This window comes from Lepus europaeus, chromosome 1 (genome assembly GCF_033115175.1).
Source record: "Lepus europaeus isolate LE1 chromosome 1, mLepTim1.pri, whole genome shotgun sequence".
NCBI lineage: Eukaryota > Metazoa > Chordata > Mammalia > Lagomorpha > Leporidae > Lepus > Lepus europaeus.
The window spans coordinates 180,091,265-180,114,226 of NC_084827.1; the positions used below are offsets into that span (position 1 = coordinate 180,091,265).

Sequence of the window (22,962 nt, forward strand, 5' to 3'; positions counted from 1 at the left end):
GGTCCTCCGGCTCATGTGTGGAGGAGTGAGTGCAAGGCTCTCTTAGCCATTGCTTCTCCTAGCCTTGGCCCTCTGCCACTTTCCCTCTTAGGGAAGAACGCTGCCGTGGCCTGGACTCTGGGCTGGCTCAGGTGCACCTTGGACGCTCGGGGGAGGGCTCTGCCCCGGGCCCGTGAGTTTCACTGCCCACGTGGGAAGATGCCTTCTCGGCTCCACGAGGACTCTTTAAGATGCTGTTTCTTTTTTTTAAAGATGTCATTTCTCATTTATTTTACAGGCAGAGAGGGAGAGAGGGAGAGAGGCAGAGAGGGAGATCTTCCATCTACTGGCTCACTTCCCAATCCCAGGAAGCTGGGCGTTCACGCCGGGTCTCCCACGTGAGTGGCAGGAGCCTGATCACGTGAGCCGTCACCACGCCTCCGGTCAGCAGGAAGCTCGAGTCAGGAGCCAGAGCTGGACATGGAGCCCGAGTGCTCCCATAGGGATGTGGGTGTTTTAGCTGCTAGGCCAGCTGAGTTCATCTCCCCTGTCCACTGAGCCCATGCCGGCGGTGGGGACAGCACAGGTTGTTTCAAGGGTCGGTCACGTGTCCCGGACGCTGCTGGGTGCCACGGACGATGCATGGGTGAAGAGGGGGCTGCTGGGAACTCACAGCCGTCTCGGGGAGATGAGGCCTTTGCAGGCACAGCCGCGCCCTGGAGACTTTGCCTCCCCCTGCACACAGGAGAACGTTCCGGGCCGCAGTCCGCCCGCCAGTCCCCTGCGCCCTGCAACACCGCCCGACAGCTCTGCCCATCCAGACCTCGAGAGCTCCTTTCTCTAAGCGCCGCTCTTTTGCCGGCTTCTTTTTCTCAGGCCGGTTGTTTGGGGCTCTAGGGGCCTTGACCGAGCAGGATGGTGATCCGACAAGCCCGTGGTGCTCCTCCCGAGGGAGGAGTTCTGGTACCTGTTGTAATCTGTCACCGGTTATCTTCCAAAGGGGTGGGGCCCTGGAGGTCTGTCTGCCCAGGGATGAGAGCCAGACTGTCTCCGCCTCTAAATTTAGCTGCCCGAGTGTATTTGTCAGCAGCTCCCTAAATATCTGAGCTTGGTGTCCGCGGACAGAGGAGGAGTGCCGAGACAGACCTGGCTCTTCGTAGAGCTTTAAAAATAGCTCACGGTAGGCAGGGTTGGTTTCCTAAGTGGGGCCTGAACTTTGCTTCATGAGTGTGGCCAAGAGCTGGGATTTTTTTTTTTTTGAGGACAAGAATAGCCACATTGTTGACCAGTGCCGTAAAGAAACAAACCAATCTGAAATACAATGCACTCATTCACCACGCATTTAATAAATACTTAGGGGACTTTTACTATGTTTTCAGTATGTTGTGAGGTGTTGGGGATCCAGACACACACACTCACACACACACTCTCACACACACATACACACACACACCCTGGCCTGCCAGGATCATGCTGGGAAAAAAAACGACACCTAGAGGTCCCCAATAGACGGGAGTAGCTCTGACCTTCCTGCCAGCCCGCTGGGCTCGGCAGCCCTGGGAACAGCGCCCCTGCCCGACCCTGTGCTCTTGGCTGCCCCCTCCTTGCCTGCTGCCCCACAGCTCTGCCCCTCCTTGCCTGCTTCCGTCGAGACAATCTCATCTCCTGCTGTCTTTCGGATAGGGAGCCCGATAGGAAGCAGAGCCGCTAGGATTTGAACTGGTGCTTGGATACGGATGCCAGCGTCGTAGGCAGCGGCTTGACCTGCTGCACCACGGCACCAGCCCCCTTTTGCTTTTAGGCTCAGAGGTTGTTCACGCTATGGCTGTGTTGATGTTCACACCCAAATTTGGGAGGCATGAATGGAGCTGTTTGAAGCTGTCTTAAGACACTCAAAGCAGGTCTGCCCTGGAGGAGTGGCTCCTTCAGGGAGGTGCCAGCTCCCCGGCTCGGGGACTCCCGGCAGCATCTGTGTTTTGCCTGGGGTGTTTCCCGTGACCTCTGTAGATGAGGTGTTTCCCTTGGACTGTATATGAGGATGTCAAACATGGAACTGAAACTACAAGTCTATTTTGGTGTAAATTTCTTTCATAACGTGGAAAATACATATTATGAAAAGACTAGGCGTGGATTAAAATTTGCACCAAAATAAACTAATACTTTTAATTTCATTTCTCCATGAATTTTTTAAAAGATTTATTTATTTATTTGAAAGTCAGAGTTACGCAGAGAGAGAGAAGAGGCAGAGAGGGAGAGAGGTCTTTTATCTGCTGGCTTACTCCCCAACTGGCTGCAATGGCTGGAGCTGTGTCGATCCAAAGCCAGGAGCCAGGAGCTTCCTCCTGGTCTCCCATGCGGGTGCAGGGCCCAAGCACTTGGGCCATCCTCCACTGCCCTCCTGGGCCACAGCAGAGAGCTGGATCTAAAGTGGAGCAGCTGGGACTCAAACCGGCACCCATATGGTGCTGGCATTGCAGGCAGTGGCTTTACCTGCTACGCCACAGTGCAGCCCCCCTCTATGAATGTTTTGAAATATTCCCACATGTCCTGTCCTGCACCCTGGCACACAATTGGCTCCTTCATTAAAAGCTGAATTTTAAAAAAATTTGCTGTTGAACTTTTTGAAAAAGATTTATTTGTACATTTGAAAGGCGCAGTGACAGACACACACAGAGCTCTTCCGTCTGCTGGTTCCCTCCCCGGACGGTCACAACAGCCAGGGCTGGGCTAGGCCAAGGCCAGCAGGCCGGAGCTCCACGTGGTGTCTCACGTGGGAGCCCTCAGCATGCGCCACCTCCCGGGCGCACTAGCAGGGAGCGGGATAGGGAGTGGAGCAGCCAGGGCCCGAGCTGGCGCCCCATTACGGAACGTGGGTGTCCCAGGTGCTCCCCCTATCAGCTCGGGTGGCTTTGCTGGCTGGCTGGCTGGTTTTCCAGCAAGCCCTCTGACAGTACCGCCCGGCAGGCTTGGCCACCGCACGGATGGCCGCCTCTCCTTCATCTCACTGCCTCCTTCCCTGGTACAGCCATTACAATCCTCCCTTGTGCCCTGAAGCCTGGTTCCACACGCCCACAGGCCCTGCTCCGTGTCAGCTTCTACTCCCCGGGAGCTGGCCAAGGAAATGCCTCTACACAGCGGGCTCGTCTTTCTGGAGAATGAGGGGTTCTGACGGGCGTACTGTCCCCCAGATCGGTGCATTTAATATTTCCAGCTCCCCAAACTATCCTATGGCACCTATCTTGGGGGGACTTGTCCTCGTGGACACTGGCACACTTCCTTAACCATGCCGCCGCAGTGTCGGCCTGGGCGGGCAGGTCTGCGCTCCCTAGCCGGACGGTCTGTAAGTGACCACGTACTAAACACAGCTGGCTGTGAGGCCAGCCTTCCCTCGCTCCTGTCCCGAGTTCCTTTTCCTTTGGAGAGGTTTTTACAAGCAAGAACCGGTGCAGGTGTGTCGGGTTCTGCTTTCCTGGCTTCTTAGGGCGCAAGGAATCCACCCGCACAGACATTAGCCTGGAAAACACTAACCTCCTCTCTGAACAACAATGTTAGCACATCACACCTCATTTAACAAAACATTAAAACATTGTACTTCCTCAGATCAAGTGCGTCTATTAATAATGACCCAAATTGTCTGCGCCAACTTCAGAAATCTCATTCCCATCTCGTGGAGGAGCGGAGCGCGGCGGGGTGGGGGTGGGGACACCCACCTTTGTCCCGGAGCCCAGTGCAGCACGGAACAGCAGTGGCTTCTCGGAAGTGACCGGGTTTCATCCGAGGTCCAGGGCTGCTTTCCTGGGTGGCCCAGGAGGGCTTTTTTGGAAGCTCAGATTTAAAGGTGACCTTGGACGCTGCGTCTCCGCCGTGGCCGAGCCTGAACCCCGGCGGTCAGGTCCCCGGCGACCGTGAGCACACAGCCCGGGAAGGCCATTTGAAGACTGGGGACATTGCTGGAACGCGTGTCACTGAAGTGCTCCCTGATAAAAGTGACAAACTTGAACTGTCGTGGGGATTTAATTACATGATAAAATTGCAGCTCCTGCCTCTTGAGACAAATTGCACGTTCAGACTGATTGTTTTTTATGAATCTCACACAGCGCGCCCCAGCCTTCCCTCGCGAAGCTGGCTGGGTCTGATTGTTATGCCTCATCTTCCCTCACACCCCTCGCAGGAAAGAGGAGCTGACGGATCCCGCGGTGTCTCCCAGCAGCCTCTCTGGGTCGCTCTGGGGCTCCGCATTGGAAAGAGAGGCAAGTTTCCTTTGATGGATTTAAAGTTCATTGTGCTTTTTTTTTTCCCCCCATTGGCAAAAGATTGGAACTTTCAACATCCAACAGAAACATATGAAAAAAAATCATTATAGGAAATATAAATGAATATTAAAAATGCCCAATTTTGCTAATTTTAAAATGCAAGTTAAATTTCTTCTCCATCAAATTGTGGAGGATTTTTTTAAAACTCGAGGTTTGGAAGAGGTTGTGGTGCCGATGCTCTCACCGCCTGCGCGAGGGGCTCAGTTTCTGTTCGGAGGGAGGTGCCCAGGATGCGCCGAGTGCATCTCCCAGGTCCTAGCAGCGGAGGGAGGTGGAGAGCAGGGATCCTGACCACCCCAAGGGGGAGGTCGAGGCAGCAGCCGCTAGCCACAGGTGGAAGGAAACCATCCCCCATGCAGTGGTGTGGACAGAGTCTCTGGGTGACAGGAAGCGCAGCCTGGGCGGGGATGGCAGGGTGGCGAGGACAAGGAGGGTGCCCTGCTCCGGGCGTGCCTGCTTCCTCCTCTTGCCCTGGTGCCGAGAGGAGCCGGAGTGTTCTGCGGCAGTGGTTCTGGCCTCAGTGCCGTGGTTCGGGCAGACAAGGTGCAGTCTGCAGGGTGGATGCTCAGGGGGCCAGGCAGTGGCGATTTCTTGGTGCAGGGGACCAGGCAGAGGGGGTCTGATGGGAAATAAACCCCCTGCAGACGGCAGGCCCCACGTCCAGAGCCGGGGCGAGGGGCAGGGCCTAGAGCCTTGGCTGTGTGCAGGGCTGGGCTGCCCAGATCCCACTTCTGGGGGAGGACTCATTACCCCTGCCGTCAGCTCCTTGGCCTCTGCTGCAGAGAGCTGCCCACCCTTCCAGATCTGGTGACCGGTCCAGGTGTGGGTGCAGAGGTCCCGCCTTTTTGACCCGATGTGGGAAAGCTGTGAAGGGCACGTCAACTCCAAGGCCACCGTGGGACTAGCCATGGCACGGCCCGGCGGTGTCACAGAGCGCCAGCTCCTCTGCCCATCTGACTTGCTAGGTGTTGATTCCAGGACACACCCTGCTGGGCAAACTCACCGCCAAATCTGTGAAACCTTGGGGAGCGGTTCCTCGAATCTCATTCTGCTGTGACCTTCTTCGTCTCTCGCTTGGACTCCAAATGAGAACTTCTCTTTATCCCGCGGTCCTTGAGCACTTTGTCTGCTACCCCTTCTTTCTGTCCTCCAGACCGGATACGGTCTCTGGGCCGCTTTCCACTCCGCCGGTTCTTGTTTTCCATTGTCGGGGACCTGCTGTTGAGCTGGCTGGTGAGCAGAACGAGGCCAGGGTCCGTCAAGGACAGCGGGCTCGCCCACTCACTCTCGGCTCCATCAGTAGACAAGGGGCAGACAGCAGGGGTCTCCTCCCTTCCGTCTCTCCTGCTCGGTCCTTCCCAGACATGGGTGAGTTTTATGACCCTTTCCAAATCAAAGATGCAGCTCCTCTGTGGAATGGCTGCTCACGGTCTTTCCACAGCAGCACGGAGCCCCGGGTCTGGAGTTCCTGGCCCCAGCCGACAGCGCCCCACTCTCTGCCTGGGGTTTCCTCCCCCCTCTGACTCGCACACCCCAGGGTCCGGATGGCTGCCCTGCCCTGCCGGCTCTACATTCGCTGTTCGGCTGTGTGCACCGGGGTCCCCTTCCTTCCCATCACAGCCTCCCACACACACCTTCATCATTCCAGGCCCCATCCCAGGAGACCTCCACGGTTTGGTCCATAAAGACTGTTTTCTCTCTACCGTGTGATATGGCAAATAACAGAAACCCAGACCTGTTCACCATGCAGGTGCTGGGGTTGGTGTTGGAGAGAGGGAGGTCGGCATTTCCGACTTCCGCCGCCGAGCGCTCCGAGGCGGTCGCCAGCCTGGACTTGGGGAGGGAGGGCAGCCTCCCGCTATCGTCCTCACTCCTTTTTGTTCTCCTGGATCTCGGCAGTGTGCTTGGGGGTGACGCTAATAGGAGTGTGTCATCAGCATACATTATGTCTTTATTAGCCTGTTTCTCAATTTTGATTCTGGAAATATCCTGATTTGGTCTAATTGCAATTGCGCCGCGTTCCACCGGCAGGGGCGGCTCCGCCTGGGGGGAGCTCCGGCAGGACCCTGTAGGGTGTTCTTCCTGCCCCTCTGCCTCTGACGCTGGACCATTAGCTCTGAGGCACGCATCTCATCTCATCCACAGTGCGACTCAACCTGATTGTGGGGAGAAGAGAAGCCCGGGCCGCATGCCTTGTAGGACGCAAAGACACATTTTAATTCTGGGTGCTGAGAGAGATTTCTCTGTATCTCAAGCAAGAGCTGCTGCGGCAGCCATTTTATTCCTAAATAATTTAACTATATTCAAAGATAATCTGATGTTATTGTAGGAAAGTGTATTTCTAATAAATTCCACTTGATCTGGGTGCATCAATTCAGGCAGCGCATAATTGAGTCTGTTAGCAAGGACTTTAGCAAGAATTTTGCAATCAGCGTTAATTAAGAAGATGGGACAATAATTTGTGCATAATTCCGGATCTTTTCCTGGATTGTGAATCAAAGTAATAAGAGCGATGCTCGGGCTGGTGGTGGGATAGTGTCATTAGGTGCTGATTTATAAGTACTTAGAAAGGTTTAATTTCATTTTGCTTCGAGCAGGGTCTCCCTGCCCCCACGCTGGCAAGGGAGAGCGGCCGCCATGGCAGAGCGCTCGTCTCCTCCCCTCCCTGCCACGGTGACCTCCGCTTCTCCTGTCTGCGTGCATTCTCCAGACTGCCCCCCACCCCACATTTGTCTGCACTGTTTCTTCTGATTTCTTTGAAATTGGGGTCTCTGGACCAGTGATGCTGTGTGTGTGTGTGTGTGCGCGCGCGCAAGCATTGTGTCAAGTCAAAATGTTGCCCACGACACCAGTGGGGAGTTGTTTCCATAGCTCTCCCTAGGAGATGGCCCTGGCCGAGCTGGCAGCATGAGCTCCTGCCCGGGAGTCTGGAGCCACGCCTGGTCGACCCTCTGCTTCTACCTGACCGCTGACCACCGAGCAAACCCGTGTGAGTCTGTGTGTCGCTGTTGGCAGAATCAGCGGAGGGTGAACTGTAGAGCTGGATGTCTGTCCGTAGAGCCGGATGTCTGTCCATAGAAGCAGATGTCTGTCTGTAGAGCCAGATGTCTGTCCGTAGAACCAGATGTCTGTCCATAGAAGCAGATGTCTGTCTGTAGAACCAGATGTCTGTCCGTAGAGCCTGATGTCTGTCCGTAGAGCCAGGTGTCTGTCCGTAGAACCAGATGTCTGTCCGTAGAGCCAGATGTCTGTCCATAGAAGCAGATGTCTGTCTGTAGAACCAGATGTCTGTCCGTAGAGCCTGATGTCTGTCCGTAGAGCCAGGTGTCTGTCCGTAGAGCCAGGTGTCTGTCCGTAGAACCAGATGTCTGTCTGTAGAGCCAGATGTCTGTCTGTCCGTAGAGCCGGATGTCTGTCTGTAGAGCCAGATGTCTGTCCATAGAAGCAGATGTCTGTCTGTAGAACCAGATGTCTGTCCGTAGAGCCTGATGTCTGTCCGTAGAGCCTGATGTCTGTCCGTAGAGCCAGGTGTCTGTCCGTAGAGCCGGATGTCTGTCCGTAGAGCCAGATGTCTGTCCGTAGAGCCTGATGTCTGTCCGTAGAGCCAGGTGTCTGTCCGTAGAGCTGGATGTCTGTCCGTAGAGCCAGGTGTCTGTCCGTAGAGCCGGATGTCCGTCCGTAGAGCCAGATGTCTGTCCGTAGAGCCAGGTGTCTGTCCGTAGAGCAAGCTGTCTGTCCGTAGAGCCAGGTGTCTGTCCGTAGAGCCAGGTGTCTGTCCGTAGAGCCGGATGTCTGTCCGTAGAGCAAGCTGTCTGTCCGTAGAGCCAGATGTCTGTCCGTAGAGCCAGATGTCCGTCCGTAGAGCCGGATGTCTGTCCGTAGAGCCAGATGTCTGTCCGTAGAGCCAGATGTCTGTCCGTAGAAGCAGATGTCTGTCCGTAGAGCTGGATGTCTGTCCATAGAGCAAGCTGTCTGTCCGTAGAGCCGGATGTCTGTCCATAGAGCAAGCTGTCTGTCCGTAGAGCCGGATGTCTGTCTGTAGAAGCAGCTGTCTGTCCGTAGAAGCAGCTGTCTGTCCACAGAGCCAGATGTCTGTCCGTAGAAGCAGATGTCTGTCTGTAGAACCAGATGTCTGTCCGTAGAACCAGATGTCTGTCCATAGAGCCAGATGTCTGTCCATAGAGCAGATGTCTGTCCATAGAGCTGGATGTCTGTCCATAGAAGCAGCTGTAGGTGCCTGCAGGGTGGGGAGGGTGCTGGGCTCCTGCTGCCTCTTGGCTGTGGAGCCTCAGCAGTGGGACTCGACTTCTCCGAGCCTGGCTTTCCCATGTGCCATGGCCTGGACCTGGAGTAGCCCTCGGGCAACAGTGGGGAAGAGCGGCTCTCGGCTGTGCTGTGGCTTCCTCCCCTCCTGCTCTCTGCAAGGCTGCACCCAGGGCTCACAGCTGTGGCTCGAGAGCCTGTTCTCCTCCCTGAGGCCTCAGCCCACCACTCGTGAGCTCAGAATCCAGTTTCCCACCAGCCTGTGGTCTACACCTTCGACGCCCACTCGCCTCAGCCCAGCCATTGGAGGCCTTCCATGGAAGGAAGGGTTGGGGGAGGTCTACACTGGCCCTGTCGGAGGCCCCACTCCTGTGAGGGCCACGGGGTGGGGCTGCCACTCGCCTCCTTCACACACCTGGGTCTCGGCCTTGGAACTCTGGTGGTCCCATCTGCAAAGGCCCCACAGGTGGCTCAGAGGAATCCTGCGTTTCAGGACGAGGAAACGAAGGTTTGAGAGGAGACTGCCAGGTTCAGGCCACCGGTAGTGGCAGAGCCCAGGTGGGAAGCCGCTGGCCTTTTCTGTTAGACTTCTTTCCTTCCCACTACCCCACCCATCTCAGAGGCCACTGTCCAGGTATTGGAAGATGAGCCTTCTGTGGTGGGAGCCAGGCTCAGTTAACTTCTGTGATGGGAGCAGGGCTCAGTTAACTTCTGTGGTGGGAGCAGGGATCAGTTAACTTGCATCTGGTATTTGATTCCTCCTGGAGGAGACCCCTCTCCAGGTAGAGGGATGACTGACATGAGGAGCAGTGAAATGAACCCACATGCCACGGCATGCCTGGTGTGACCTGGGGAGCAGTGGGTACAGCCCACATGCCACAGTGTGCCTGCTGTGACATGGGAAGTAGTTGACAGCCCACGTGCCAGCATGGCCTGGGGAGCAATGCACACAGCGCACATACCACAGTGTGCCTGCTGTGACATGGGAAGAAGTTGGCACAGCTCACGTACCACAGTGTGGCCTGGGGAGCGATGCACACAGGTCACGTGCCACAGTGTAGCCTGGGGAGCAGTGGACACAGCCCACATACCACAGTGTGCCTGCTGTGACATGGGAAGCAGTTGGCACAGCCCACGTGCCATAGCGTGGCCTGGTGAGCAGTGGACACAGCCCACGTACCACAGCGTGGCCTGGCGAGCAGTGGACACAGCCCACGTACCACAGCGTGGCCTGGGGAGCGATGCACACAGGTCACGTGCCATGCCGTGGTCTGGGGAGCAGTACACACAGCCCACATGCCACAGCGTAGCCTGGCGAGCAGTGGACACAGCCCACATGCTACAGTGTATCCAGCACCGAGACGTGTGTGGGAACTCTGACATCCGCCAGGGGACCCCATTTGCTGCACTGCACAGGCCATCGTGTGCCTCCCCTCTCCTTCCCCACCACTCCGTGCTGTGGGATCTCTTAATAAAAACCCAATTAGTCTTTCTTTAACTTTCCTTCAGATGCTTAAATACCATTACCCCAAACACAACATCATGCCTCTATTTTTCTATTTCAATCAGGAATTCAAGTAGCAACTTGACTTGTATATATCAGCCGCGAAATCACAGGATGCTGGCATCCTTAATAATAGCAATTAGTAATCAGTTGTTTCTTAAGTAGTTTGATTGCACCAGTTACCCAATTGTACCGTGGATGCATTTGGGGGGCACAATGGGCCCCAGCACCCCTCTCCCAGCCACTCCCCCCACCCCCGTGTTATCAGTGGCGTGTGCACCAATTAGTATTGAAGGAGCCAAGGACAAACAATGCCGTTGTCGCGAATATGAAGTAGGAGAGGCCTGGCTTCAGCAGGAGGAAGAATGAAATCTCTCTCTGCAGAGCAGCGCATCCCAGAAGCATCCATTGGATCGCACCTTGTACCCACCCAGCAGAGGAGCATGGCCAACCCGTGCCGATCCGCGCACCCAGAGTTCCGGCTTCTCCTTGGGGCCACGGCCCCTCGCTGGGCACAAGCAGGTGTTGGCCAGGGTTCTTGCCCCGAGCAGGTTCTACGTGAGTTTGAAATAACCAGTGGGGACGTGAAGGCCAGCCCAGGAAGGCCACTGCTGGGCCCTGGGCGTGGCTGGGGTCACGTGCTGGGAGATGGGGGGGGCCCTGCATGAGGTCATTGAGGGTGCTGCTCTCGGCTCCAAGGCAGCAAGTTGCTGTAGAGAGAGCACAGCTGGCCTCTACCCCCTCGGGCTTCCTGGCTCTCCCTCCCTCGTGCACTCCCACCATGATGTGTCCCTTGTGGCACAGCCGACGGGCCCTCACCAGGGCCACCCGACCTTGGGCTATCTCCTGCCTGGCGCACCTCTGCTCATGAGAAAGTGTCCAGCGTTAGGTGTTTCGGTAAGGGGCGGAGACAGCCGTGCGTGCTGGCGGCCACGGAGCCTTCTCCAGCCAGCAGGACCTCTGGCCTGGGGAGGAGAGGCGGCTTTGCTGAGGTCGCACAGCCCACTGGTGGCAGGGCCAAGCTTGGCTCCGTCTACCGCTGCGTGGCCCCTGCTTCTCTGTGGTGCGAGTCCCCGGGAGGGAGCTGTGTGTTGTCCCTTGCAGAGGCTGGGTCACGGGCATAGTCACGGGCACAGTCCTCTATCCGCTGTCCCGGCTGGGGACATGGCCCTCCACTCCTCGCCAGAGCCCCCAGACCCCTCGCGGACCCCACAGCCGGGCTTACCCCCTTCCTGTCTCCCACCCAGGAAATACCTTCCAGCCCCTCCTACCTGGGACTCATAGCTCCCCCTCCTCCAGACCCCAAACGCCAGTCTCTCCGCGGGGCTCCCCCCTCCCTGGGGACAAGGTCACCGGGAACAGGCTGTACACGTTCATGTAGTGACGGCCGGGGCCCCTGAGCAGACCCCAGCCCCTCAAACCCCGCCATTGGGTGGGGAAGGTACAGTAGACTGGCCGGGCAAGGGCATGGCAGAAACTTCCAGACACAAGCAGTTTTGCTTTCAAGCAACGTGAGGCGGACAGCTGGGGCATTTCAGGGCCACTTTAACTCCAAGATCCCAAACACGCAGCTCCTCAGGGGCCTGGGGCAGGTTTGCACAAGGGGAGGGAAGTCGGCTGCTCCAACCCCAATCTCAGCAGAGAGTGGACGGAAGAGAGGTTGGGAGGCCAGGAGAGCCGGCTGCCGGTGCCAGTGACCGCGGCTGTGGCATCAGGTGAAGGGGCCAGCGAGGGGACAGGAGCTGCCGGTCAGGACCTGAGCTGCCCCCCAAGGTGGGGAGGCTTCCCAGGGAGCAACCACCCTGCCTTCCCTTCTCCTTCCAGCACCTCCCATTTGCGGGACCCTCGAGGGTGGGGGCGGATTAGTGCCACTGTGGGACAGGCATGGGGCATGGCGCCCAGCTGGGCTGGACAATGCCAATCAAATTGCCCTTTGTGATTCTAAACTCCGCCCCCTCCCACCCCCCGGAGCAACCTCCTGGGGGATGGGGTGCACCCATCCTGGACAGCAGTTCCTGCATTTTGAGCTGTGAGTTTAGGAAGGCAAGGCCAAGAAGAAACAGGGGATGGGGCCGGCGTTGTGGCGTGCTGGGTTAGCAGCGAAAATACTTGGCCCCTGCACCCACCTGGGAGACCTGGAAGAAGCTCCTGGCTCCTCGCTTCAGCCTGGCCCAGTCCTAGACATTGTGGCCATTTGGTGAGTGGACCAGAGGATGGAGATCTCTCTTTCCCTCTTTGTTTCTCTCTCTGTGTCACTCAGCCTTTCAAATACATATGCTGAATCTTTTAAAAAGCACAGCAGCAGGGACATTTCCCCTCAAAGCAGCTTTGCTGAAGTCCCCACTGGGGCTGCTCGGGAAGCTCCCACAAGCTTCAAGGGCTGCAGGGGCAGATCCGCCCCCCTCCCCGCTGGAAGCCCCGTTCATCACCTGGAAAGTTCCACGCCCACACACTGATGTCCCATTCGTGTCTCAGATCTGTGCTCCCCAGCACGTGTGTGTTCGTGCATGCATGTACATGTGTTATACATGTGAGCATGCCCATGTGTGCCTGTGTGTGTATGTATTGCAGGTGTGGGGATCGAGTCCTCCTGGTGGGTGTGGGGGAGCCCTCTGTCGCTCGGGCGCCCAGGCTGACGTTGTGGGGTGCATATCCGACCAGCTTGAAGCAGCACACGGTGATGCAAAGCAAACCACACGTCTGGAAAACACTTGCAGTGACTACGTGTGAGTGGTGGTGAGGATGTTACGAGATGTCTCGCGCAACGACAAACAAGACTGGAAGAGTAGGGACAGACTGCCTGCCGACCCAGATGGAGGCGCCCCAGGCAAAGAGGCCAATGGAGAGAAGCCAAACCCCGGGGGTGGCCCCTGACCCTAGCCAGGAAAGAAGGGGTGGTGAGGAATCCCCAGTGTGAGCACCAGCGCCTGCTGCTGGTGGTGCCCGGTACTGCAGGTCCCTCGCAGTTGGGATGGGCTGTGAAACTTGGCAATGAACCTCAGACAGCTTTGTCTCTTTGTTCCAGTAGTGCTGCTCCCAGGGGTTTTTCTGAAGGATGGAATCCCCAGTGAGGCAGAGCCATGGCGAATGCTGAGAGAGACGTTCACCGCAGCGCTGCCATAGGGACAAGCACGTACACAGACGCTCCTCCGGAGTGCTCAGTGAGCCACACCTCCGGTCACGGGAGGGGCCGAGATCCCTGTGAGACTTTTTTTTTCAGAGGTCAAGAGAGCAGAACGCAAATTATGGCTATGATGTGATTGTAATGGGAGAAATTTTCCCACGCCAAAGGACAAGCCTGGAGATCCACAGACGCTGTGATGGTGGTACAAGGATTACTTTTTGTCTTCAAAACCGTTTTGTGTTGTGCCACGCCTGCTGCTTATGTAGCACATGCACACACGCACACACACGTGCACATGCACACACATGTGCACACGCACACAGTACATGGGAAAGTTGTCAGACTCAAAGTGGAATACACGTGTCAAGCGCTAACAAAATAAACAAGAAAGCCAGCAGGTGCCGAGGGAGGTGGCCTGACACCAGAACTGGCACCGGAGACTCTGCCCGGAAAATGCTCCAGCAAGGCCCGCGGCCAGCCACCTGCTGTCCACCTGCAGTCGGCACCAGCCTTGTTACCGACCCCCGGGGCATGGATTAGCGCCTCAACTCCATTTTATCTCTAACCTTCTCCCTGTCACAACCTGCGATACCCACACAGGTCACCACGCGGGGGTCTTCCCATGGCAACGTGCTTTCCCAAGGGAGTCCATTCTTGGCAGAACCTCTCCAGTGCTAATTAGGTGGCATAGATGATAGATTGATAGACGATTGACACATAAATAGTTGATGGATGGATAGATGATGGATTATAGATAAATGATAGGTGACAGGTGTAGATCAGGATAGACAGGTGATAGATGTTAGATAACAGATGCTATAGAAAGATGACAGCTATTTGATAGATCATAGATAGATGATAGCTGTGACAGGTGATGATGATAGACGATAGATGATGGATGATTGACAGGTGACAGATAGATGATGGACAGGTGAGTAAGCTATCTGAGTGCACCCCATCTGCCTTTCCTACTGCCGTCTACGGCAATGCCCCTCCCCCCACGTGGCTTCCTCCCGGAAGCCAGCGCCCAACCCGAGTACCTAGCAGTGCGCTGGGGGGCAGCTGCGCGTCGGGTTCCTTCATCCAGTCGTCGTTGGCCAGCTCCAGCACGGCGTCCACGGGCTCCACCTCCACGCAGATCAGCTCCCGGACTCGCTCCTCATCCCGGGCCTCCAGCGCCGCCTTTAATCTCTGCACCAAGTCGCAGCCGAGTGGGAAGTCAGGGAGGGACTCAGAGCCGGACATGGTGGCTGGTCTGCCCGGGAGCAGCCTGCCTGCTCTCCCACAGCAGGTCCAGGGTTAGCAGCTGTCCCCAGGGCGCTGTGTACACGGCCAGAAATAGCAGAAAGACAGTGATAGGTCACGGGGCGGGCCTGTCCTCCTAAGAACTGGACGCGCCTGGACCTCAGCAGGACGGAGCGGAGCCGGGCTTCCCGCACGCAGAGCTGGGTGGCCGGTCTCAGCAGACGGAAGCGTGGCATAGCTGAGGCCTCTGTACCCCCAGCAGGCGGCCTCGGGCTCAGAGCACACAGGTCCCTGGGCCGTGCAGGGCAGAGTCCCCGGGGACGGCTTCTGTGTCCTGGGGCTGGGCTGGGATCTCTCTCTCTTTTTTTTTAAGATTTATTTATTAAGTCAGAGTAACTCAGAAAGAGAAGGAGAGGCAGAGAGAGAGAGAGAGAGGGAGAGAGAGAGAGGGAGACAGGGAGGTCTTCCATCCACTGGTGGTTCACTCCCCAGTTGGCCGCAATGGCTGGAGCTGCGTTGATCCAAAGCCAGGAGTCGGGAGCCAGGTGCTTCCTCCCGGTCTCCCACATGGGTGCAGGGGCCCAAGTACTTGGGTTATCTTCCACTGCTTTCCCAGGCCATAGCAGAGAGCTGGATGGGAAGTGGAGCAGCTGGGACTAGAACCGGCACCCACAGGGATGCCAACATGGCAGGTGGCGGCTTAACCTGCGACGCCACAGTGCTGGCCCCTGGGATGGGCTTTCTCGGTGATGTCTGTCTCCAGGGTTCCGGCACTGTGGTTCCAGAAGTTTCCATGCGTGTGCCGCAGGGTTTCACAGGCCTCCTGCTCTGCACCCTGGTCGGGCCCTTTGTCCTCCTCCTCCTCTTCCCTCTCCCCGCCTCACTGGCCCTGCCCCCCATGTCTTTGAGAGGTGCTGTCTGCAGGACGCTGACCTTGGAAGAGGCTGGGGAAAGGGCAGTGGGGGCGGCCGCGCCCGGTCTGCTGCAGGCGAGGCTGGGACAGAGCGGGAGGACGCCTGCGGCCCGTTCTGTGGATCCTGGACTTGACGAGTCTCCACAGCCAGGCGAGCCAGCTCCGTGCGATCCATCTCTCTCTGTTTCTCTGGAGGACCGACCTGTGCGCCCTGTTCCCCTGCGCTCCTGGCTATGGCTTTGCAGGCTCCGCCCCAGGACGCTGCCCCTCCTACCCTCCAGCCCAACAGAGCCCCAGCCCCTGGGAAGGAGTCACCTTGACTCAGGTTAGCACATCAGCCCTGGGCTCCTTTGCTGGCTATTCGACATCCCAGCCTCCCTTGCTACTGGGTTCTGGCCAGTGAGAGCAGGTGTGGTCTGGGAGGTCGTTTACTTTCCTAATCAAAGAGGACAGAAAGGGCTAGCACCTCCTTTTCCCTTCTTCCTTCCTTGGACATGGACATGATGTCTGGAGCTGTGGCAGCTGTGTCAGCCATGAGGCAGTAGACATGACATAAAGGACCAGTACACCAAGAGTGGGAACAGAAGAAGGCGAGGGGCCGGGAGAGGACGTTCGTGAACCTCAGCGGCAGCTCAGGGCTGCCAGCCGCCAGACTCTCGTTCTTATTCCTTCGGCATGGTTGGGGGGTTCTTAGCAGCTGGTAGCTGAAGGCACTCGTGGTTGATGCAGGCCGTGTGCTCGCTCTGCCCTGAGTCGAGGAGGGGTCCTGGCTTTGTCCGGAGAGCAGCAGGGGCGTCTCAGGCCGTGGTGAGGAGCAGGCGTTAAGCCCTGCACGCCTCCCTGCTTTTGGCAATGTCGCCTCTCTGCTACGAAACTTGACAAGGGCGGTGAGACGCAGCCCTCGTGCGGCAGCCAGGACGCCGGAGCCGCGGAACAGGCTTTCGCTCTCGCTCGCTCGTCCTAATTACCGAGTTATCTGCTGGGTGTGTAATCAGTGGCACATGCACTATGCTAATTAGGCCGGCTAATTTTGTTACAATGTAATTCTTCATCAACCCTGCGATGTATAAATTAGGAACTGAAATGTAACTAACACAAATTATATTTAAGGCAACATGAATTTCTGTATTTTGGCACGGAATCGTCTCTTCTCTGTTTCTTTACCTCTCTTTGCGATTAGCTGGGGTGGCCCCAGCCTGCCCGCCCCCCGTCTCCACCCGGCGCCTCCCTGGAGGAGGCGGGAACCCGGGACAGACAACGCCCGCTCTCAGGACTCCGATGGAGGACTTTGGCCTTGCGATTAAGCCATCGCACGATGGCGGGCAGAGCCGGGCTGTCTCTGACTCGGAGAAGGTCACCTCGTGGTGCGGTGGCTCGGCGGCCGCCCACCCGGGACGCCGGCAGCCGGTATCCGAGCGCCACTCTGAGTCCTGGCGCTGCACTGCCCATCCAGCTCCCTGCTGCTGTGCCTGGGAAAGCAGCGGAGCCGGCCCAGGTTCCTGCGGCAGCCCCAGCCGTGCGGTCATTTGGGGGCTGAAGCAGTGGTGGAAGACCCTCCCCCTCCCCCTCCTCTTCCTCCTCTTCCTCCTCTTCTCTTCCTCTTCCTCCTCCTCTCTCTTTCCCTTTCAAAGAAATAAAATAAACCTTTTTAACAGCTGGCTTCATCATCCCACGTCATTTTGAGGTACTCCTTGGACGGTGCGGTCACTCCCATGTTTCCGGTGGTGCCCTGGACGCGACTCCCATCAGCTGTGTGTACAGACGTGTCTGGACAAGATCTAAAGACACGGAGGACCCACGTCTCAGCTGGAACTTTCTCTCTCACTCGAGTCTGCGTCCCACGAGGCCAGGCTGGTGCGGGGGCTCGGGGGCCTGCCTGGAGGCAGCGCCGGCCCTGGGACTTTGCCCTGGCAAGACTTGCAGTTTTGGACATTTTTGCAGCAAAATAAAAATGCTGATGAGTAAGTGGCTGTGGCTCGGGTCTCAATTCTCAGGGCGCAGCAACCTGACTCAGCGGCCGGGGGAGGGCGGGTCCCGGGGCACAGGGACCCCCGTGAGCTCAGGAGCGGGCACACTCTGCACCTGGGCAGATGGCCGCCAGGTGGCCAGGACGACCTTCTGTGAGACGCTCTCTGGGCCTCTGTGAGATGCTCTCTGGGCCTCTGTGAGATGCTCTCTGGGCCTCTGTGAGACGCTCTCTGGGCCTTTCCTCCTCCTCCTCTCCCTCCCCCTCCTTTAAAGATTTGTTTATTTAATTGAAAGTCTGAGTTACAGAGAGAGAGAGAGAGAGAGCAAGCGAGAGAGGTCTTCCATCTGCTCGTTCACTTCCCCAATAGATGCAGTGGCCAGGGCAGGGCCAGGCTGAAGCCAGGAGCCAGGAGCTTCTTCCAAGTCTCCCACGTGGGTGCAGGGATCCAAGCACTTGGGCCATCTTCCACTGCTTTCCCAGGTGCATTAGCAGGGAGCTGGATCTGAAGTGGAGCAGCCAGGACTCGACCCAGTGCCATGTGGGATGCCGGGTAGTGGGTTCACCTGCTGTGCCACAGCACCGACCCCAGACTCACTTCTGAGCCGGAACTGTCCCTGCCGTGCCACAGGCCTGGAGAGCTGCCCTCATACGCGCTCTTGGGTCAGTGCCACGCCCAGGCTGGCCACCGCTCAGGGCTGCATGGGCTCCTGTCTGGTCCTCACCGGTCCCTCTTCTCTCTCTGGTTTTTGTTCAGGTGGGCTGCAGTGGAAAGAGAGGAAGAAAAATAGGAGTCTGGGTATTTAAAAAACCCTGCTGCAAAGAGGGCTCCAAAACCAGATGGCGAGAGGGAGGCAGTGCAGCAGGAATCGGGCGGGAGGCTCGTGGTGGGAGAGCTCACCGAGAGGGGCCGGGCAGAACCCGCGGGGAGCCCCCAGCCTGCTAAGAAGCGGCAGCCGCATCGCCCACTGTCGTACGAGAACGCGTAGCCACCGTCTTCTCAAACACGCACCCCGTTTGCTGTTGTACGAGCATTTCTTCATCTCCAGAGAAACACATTTCTGTTTCATGGTCACAAGTAGCCAGGATGCAAACATAGCAGCGCCCTTAGGAAAAGCAGAAGCCATCGTCCACCTTGCATGTTAAAAGCAAAAAGGGAGGGACAGCACTGTGGTGTAGTGGGTTAAGGCCCCAGCCTGCAGTGCCGGCATCCCATATGGGCACCGGTTCAAGTCCTGGCTGTTCCACTTCCCATCCAGCTCTCTGCGATGGCCTGGGGAAGCAGTAGAAGATGGCCCAAGTGCTTGGGCCCCTGCACCCATGTGGGAGACCCAGAGGAAGCTCCTGGCTCCTGGCTTTGGATTGGCCCAGGTCTGGACGTTGCGAGCATCTGGGGAGTGAACCAGCGGAGGGAACACCTTTCTCTCTCTCAGGCTCTGCTTCACTCTGTAACTCTGTCAAATAAATAAAGTGATTCTTTTTAAAAAATAATTCTTTTTTTAAAAAAGGGTTGTTATCAGTGACTCATAGGTTATAGGAAAAACCCAATCAATGGTCAGGTTTTTAATTTCAGAGAAAAGACAGGTAAAATGCTGCATCTGACGTGGCGAGAGGCAGCCCAGGTTGTCTTCAGAAGAAAATTCACAGCCTTAAATGAGTTTCGTTTGAAGCAAGAAGGACGGGAAATGAAAGAACCGAGCATCCACCTCAGCGACAGAAAAGAACAGCAAATACAAGCCTGGGAAAGCGAGGTCGTGGAGCTAACGCGCTCGGGAGCGTGAGATGGACGGAAAGCCGGCTGCCTGATTGAGAAGTCAGCATCACGTTGACAACAAATGGGGACAAAATCTAAGGCGATAAAAACCAGAATAACAGACAACAGGGAAAAGAGGCTCTAACTGGACAAAGAGTAGCGTTTTAAGTCTTTAAGAAAACAGCAACAGTAACAGACAGACGCGGTCGGCAGGTGACAGACGGAAGGGCACGGGCTTCCCACAACCCAGGGGTCCACTTCCCACAATCCAGGGGTCCACTTCCCACAATCCAGGGGTCCACTTCCCACAACCCAGGGGTCCACTTCCCACAATCCAGGGGTCCACTTCCCACAATCCAGGGGTCCACTTCCCACAACCCAGGGGTCCACTTCCCACAACCCAGGGGTCCACTTCCCACAATCCAGGGGTCCACTTCCCACAACCCAGGGGTCCACTTCCCACAATCCAGGGGTCCACTTCCCACAACCCAGGGGTCCACTTCCCACAACCCAGGGGTCCACTTCCCACAATCCAGGGGTCCACTTCCCACAACCCAGGGGTCCACTTCCCACAATCCAGGGGTCCACTTCCCACAATCCAGGGGTCCACTTCGTCTCCCAGGACGAGGTGTGCAGAGAAGGAAGCACGAGGGTCACCCGACCGATGCCGGTTACTGGCAAAAGGCAATGTCCACTTTTTCTTTTCTTTTTAAAGATTTATCTATTTATTGAAAGGCGGAGCTACAGAGGCAGAGAGAGAGAGAGAGAGAGAGAGAGAGAGAGAGTCTCCAATCCACTAGTTCACTCCCCAGATGGCCGCAATGGCCAGAGCTGTGCTGATCTGCAGCCAGGAGCCAGGAGCTTCCTCCAGGTCTCCCATGCAGGTGCAGGGGCCCAAGGATTTGGGCCATCTTCACTGCTTTCCCAGGCCATGGCAGAGAGCTGGATGGGAAGAGGAGCAGCCGGGACTCGAACCAGCACCCATATGGGATGCTGGCATGGCAGACCAGGGCTTTAACCTGCTGCGCCACAGCACCGGCCCCTACGTCCACTTCTTATTACAATCTCTAGTAGGCCGGAATAAAAGCATGCTTTTTTTATATGATAGAGATTATCTTTCTAAAAGTAACAACCCACATCACGATGGACGCCAAAGCTGAGATATTTTTACCACGGTCAAGAACAAAGCAGCAAGCTCGTGGTCACCACTTCCTCGCCCGGTCAGGCTGGCGTCGGCTGACAGGTGCCAGATCAGGCGGTCAGCTTCGCTTAGCACCGCCTTAGATCTGAAGCCAGAGGTGCTGACTGCCCATCCCTGCCGGAGGCACCGCCGCTGCTGACCACAAGCCACCCGCCCTGGCCACAGCCAGCTGGGACCGGCCTTCCCTGGAGGCGGGGAGCCGGGATCCGCCTCTCCGGAGAAACGCAGAGGGCTGAGCCAGGCCCGCAGGTGCTGTCAGGGAGCCCCAAGGCGGGGTGTGTGAGAGTGCCACAGAGGCACAAGGCCAAGGGTCCTGGACAGAGGTTTATGTCCCTTGAGACATTTCCGCTACAGTGGTGAGGCGGGACAAGAAACAGAAACAACACACAGTTTAAAGAAAAGCCGAAAGTGATCGGACATGGTCAGTGGATGATTCAGCTGCTTAGAAAATCGACTTAAAAATATTGATTAGAACCGACCAAAGCAGTCGGTAAAGGGTGGGTGTGTCGCTGGCCAGCTGGGACGCCTGCATCCCGCACCAGAGAGCCTGGTCTGATGCCCGGCCCTCGCTCCTGGCGCCAGCTCCCTGCTAATGCAGACCCTGGGAGGCCGCAGCCACGGCTCCTCTGATTGGGTCCCTGTCGCCCGGTGCGAGACCTGGATTCTATTCCTGGCTCCTGGGCTTGGCCACCCCTGAATTGCTGCAGGCATCTTGGGGGTGAACCAGCAGCTACAATATTCTCTCTCTCTCTCTCTCTCTCTCCAACAAATGATAAATTTCAGTAAACTCACCTATCACCCTCTCAAAATGGCAAAATGAACTAGCTTCTCCATAAAGCATCCGAGTTAGACAATCGGGCAAGCTACGGAACGGGCAATCCTGAAAACAAAACAGATCCAGACCAGTGTTCAGGAAATTCAGCCAAGGAAGAACGAGGCAACAAAATGGACGTGGGGCCACGACGCCTCTGCAGGCGGTAGGAGCAGCAGGCTCTACGCACGGCCTGGGAGAAGACAGCAGGTGAGTCTGGAACGCGGAGCGGGAGGCACTCAGCAAACGAGGTCGGCGTGACCGGAAAGACAGAAGCTGAATCCGCCGCTCCGTGAACCAAAGACGCCCCCGAGGAATTCGGAAGTTAAACAGTGAGACAAGTCCTCTGATCCCTGAGACCCAGACACGCACGGGGGTCCTCCTGGGGGTGAGGAAGGCTCCTGGAATGTTCAACAAAGGCACAGTCCAGCAGCAGGTCACTGTCAAACTCCCCTGCCACGCCCTGAAAGCAAACGGAGGACACGGGGTCGCACCTGCCTGGGTCACGGCTTCCCCACGCACGGCAGGCGCAGCTCCCAGTCTCCAAGGCAAAAAAACCAAGGCATTTGCCGCCCGGTCAGAGAACAAAGACGTTAAAGTGTCGGCAGCTGCTGTAACGTCACAGCTCACCAATATCAGATAAAAGCGAATTAAAGGAAGAAACTAAGTTGGCAAAGCTTGTGAAACGTGGGTTTTGACACATAGTCCAGACACCACTTGGGACACTCGTACCCCTTATCGGAGTGCTGGGTTCAAGTCCTGCCTCCCCTCTGATCCAGCTTCCTGCTGCTGCGCACCTGGGAGGAAGCAGGTGATGGCTCAAGTGCTTGGGTCCCTGCCACCCACATGGGAGCCCTGGAGGGAGTTCTGGGCTCCTGGGTTCGGCCTGGCCCAGCCCTGGCTCTTGTATGGATTTGGGGAGTGAACCAGCGGATGGAGGAGCTGTGTCTGTGTCTGTCTTTCACATACAGTGAGAACTAAGAAGTGATAACACACGTGTGTGTTCTAGACGTGTGCAGACAACCCGGCAGGTGTCGGATTTCTTGCCAGCACACTGTCGAGCAGGATTTATTTTGGGGTAAAGGATTCGCAATTGCACTTTGAGAAAGGTGGGAAGCAGACTCCAGACACCCGCAGTGATTACCTCGCCATGAATAGTTCACTTTTTGTCTGCATTTTCTCCAAGAAAGCGGTATTACTTTTGTGATTAAGCTGTCTTTTATCTTTGTAAAAGAAGACATTTGGGAGAGGAGTTTAGGAAAGTTTGATGGATGAAGAGACAGGGCTCCCCAGCAGGTGCAAAGCGACCTGGGGCGTGGTTTGGTTGAGGGAATGGACCGGCAACGGGCAGGGGAGATGGCCCCACACCGTCCTCAGCGAAGGTCCACTCTTGAAACTGCCATTCGGAGGGTGGCAGCCACTTCTGGGTGCGGCCACTGGTCGGAGGCCAGCGCAGACATCTGGGTCCGAGAGGGAGCTCCTTAGTGAGCCTGGGACACGGACTGGGGGAAGCGGCTGACGGCTCGGCAACTTCTCATGGCCAAGTTGACCGTTGTGTGGGACCAAAATTTGTAAAAGAGACTGTTTATTTAGGGGGAAGACTTGAAGGGCGTGATTTATCCTATTGACTTACCTGCGCTATATATATCTATTATATATATACACAGCATTATATACATGTATTATATACATACGCCCCCACACCCCCACACCCACTTTTTGTATACACTTTTCTGTCATCTGTTTCCTTTGTTGGAGAACACACCACAGGCATAGTTTATGTACCGTTTGTATGCAAACAGTTTATACGCAAATGGGGAGAGGATGTCTTTCAGGCCAGTAAGACTGGAATCTAAATGACCAAATGAGGGGCAGGTGCTTAGCCTAGTG

General features: G+C 56.6%; 1 protein-coding gene across 1 annotated transcript in view; it reads right to left on the reverse strand.

Annotated features, from left to right (window-relative positions):
• Positions 1–14,428, reverse strand: part of ASB18 (ankyrin repeat and SOCS box containing 18) — a 57,965-nt gene extending 43,537 nt beyond the window's left edge. The window contains exon 1 of the mRNA XM_062202561.1: positions 14,224–14,428. Coding sequence (XP_062058545.1) covers positions 14,224–14,428 — 205 coding nt within the window. The remainder of the gene's footprint in view (positions 1–14,223) is intronic.
• Between the last annotated feature and the right edge of the window lie 8,534 nt (positions 14,429–22,962).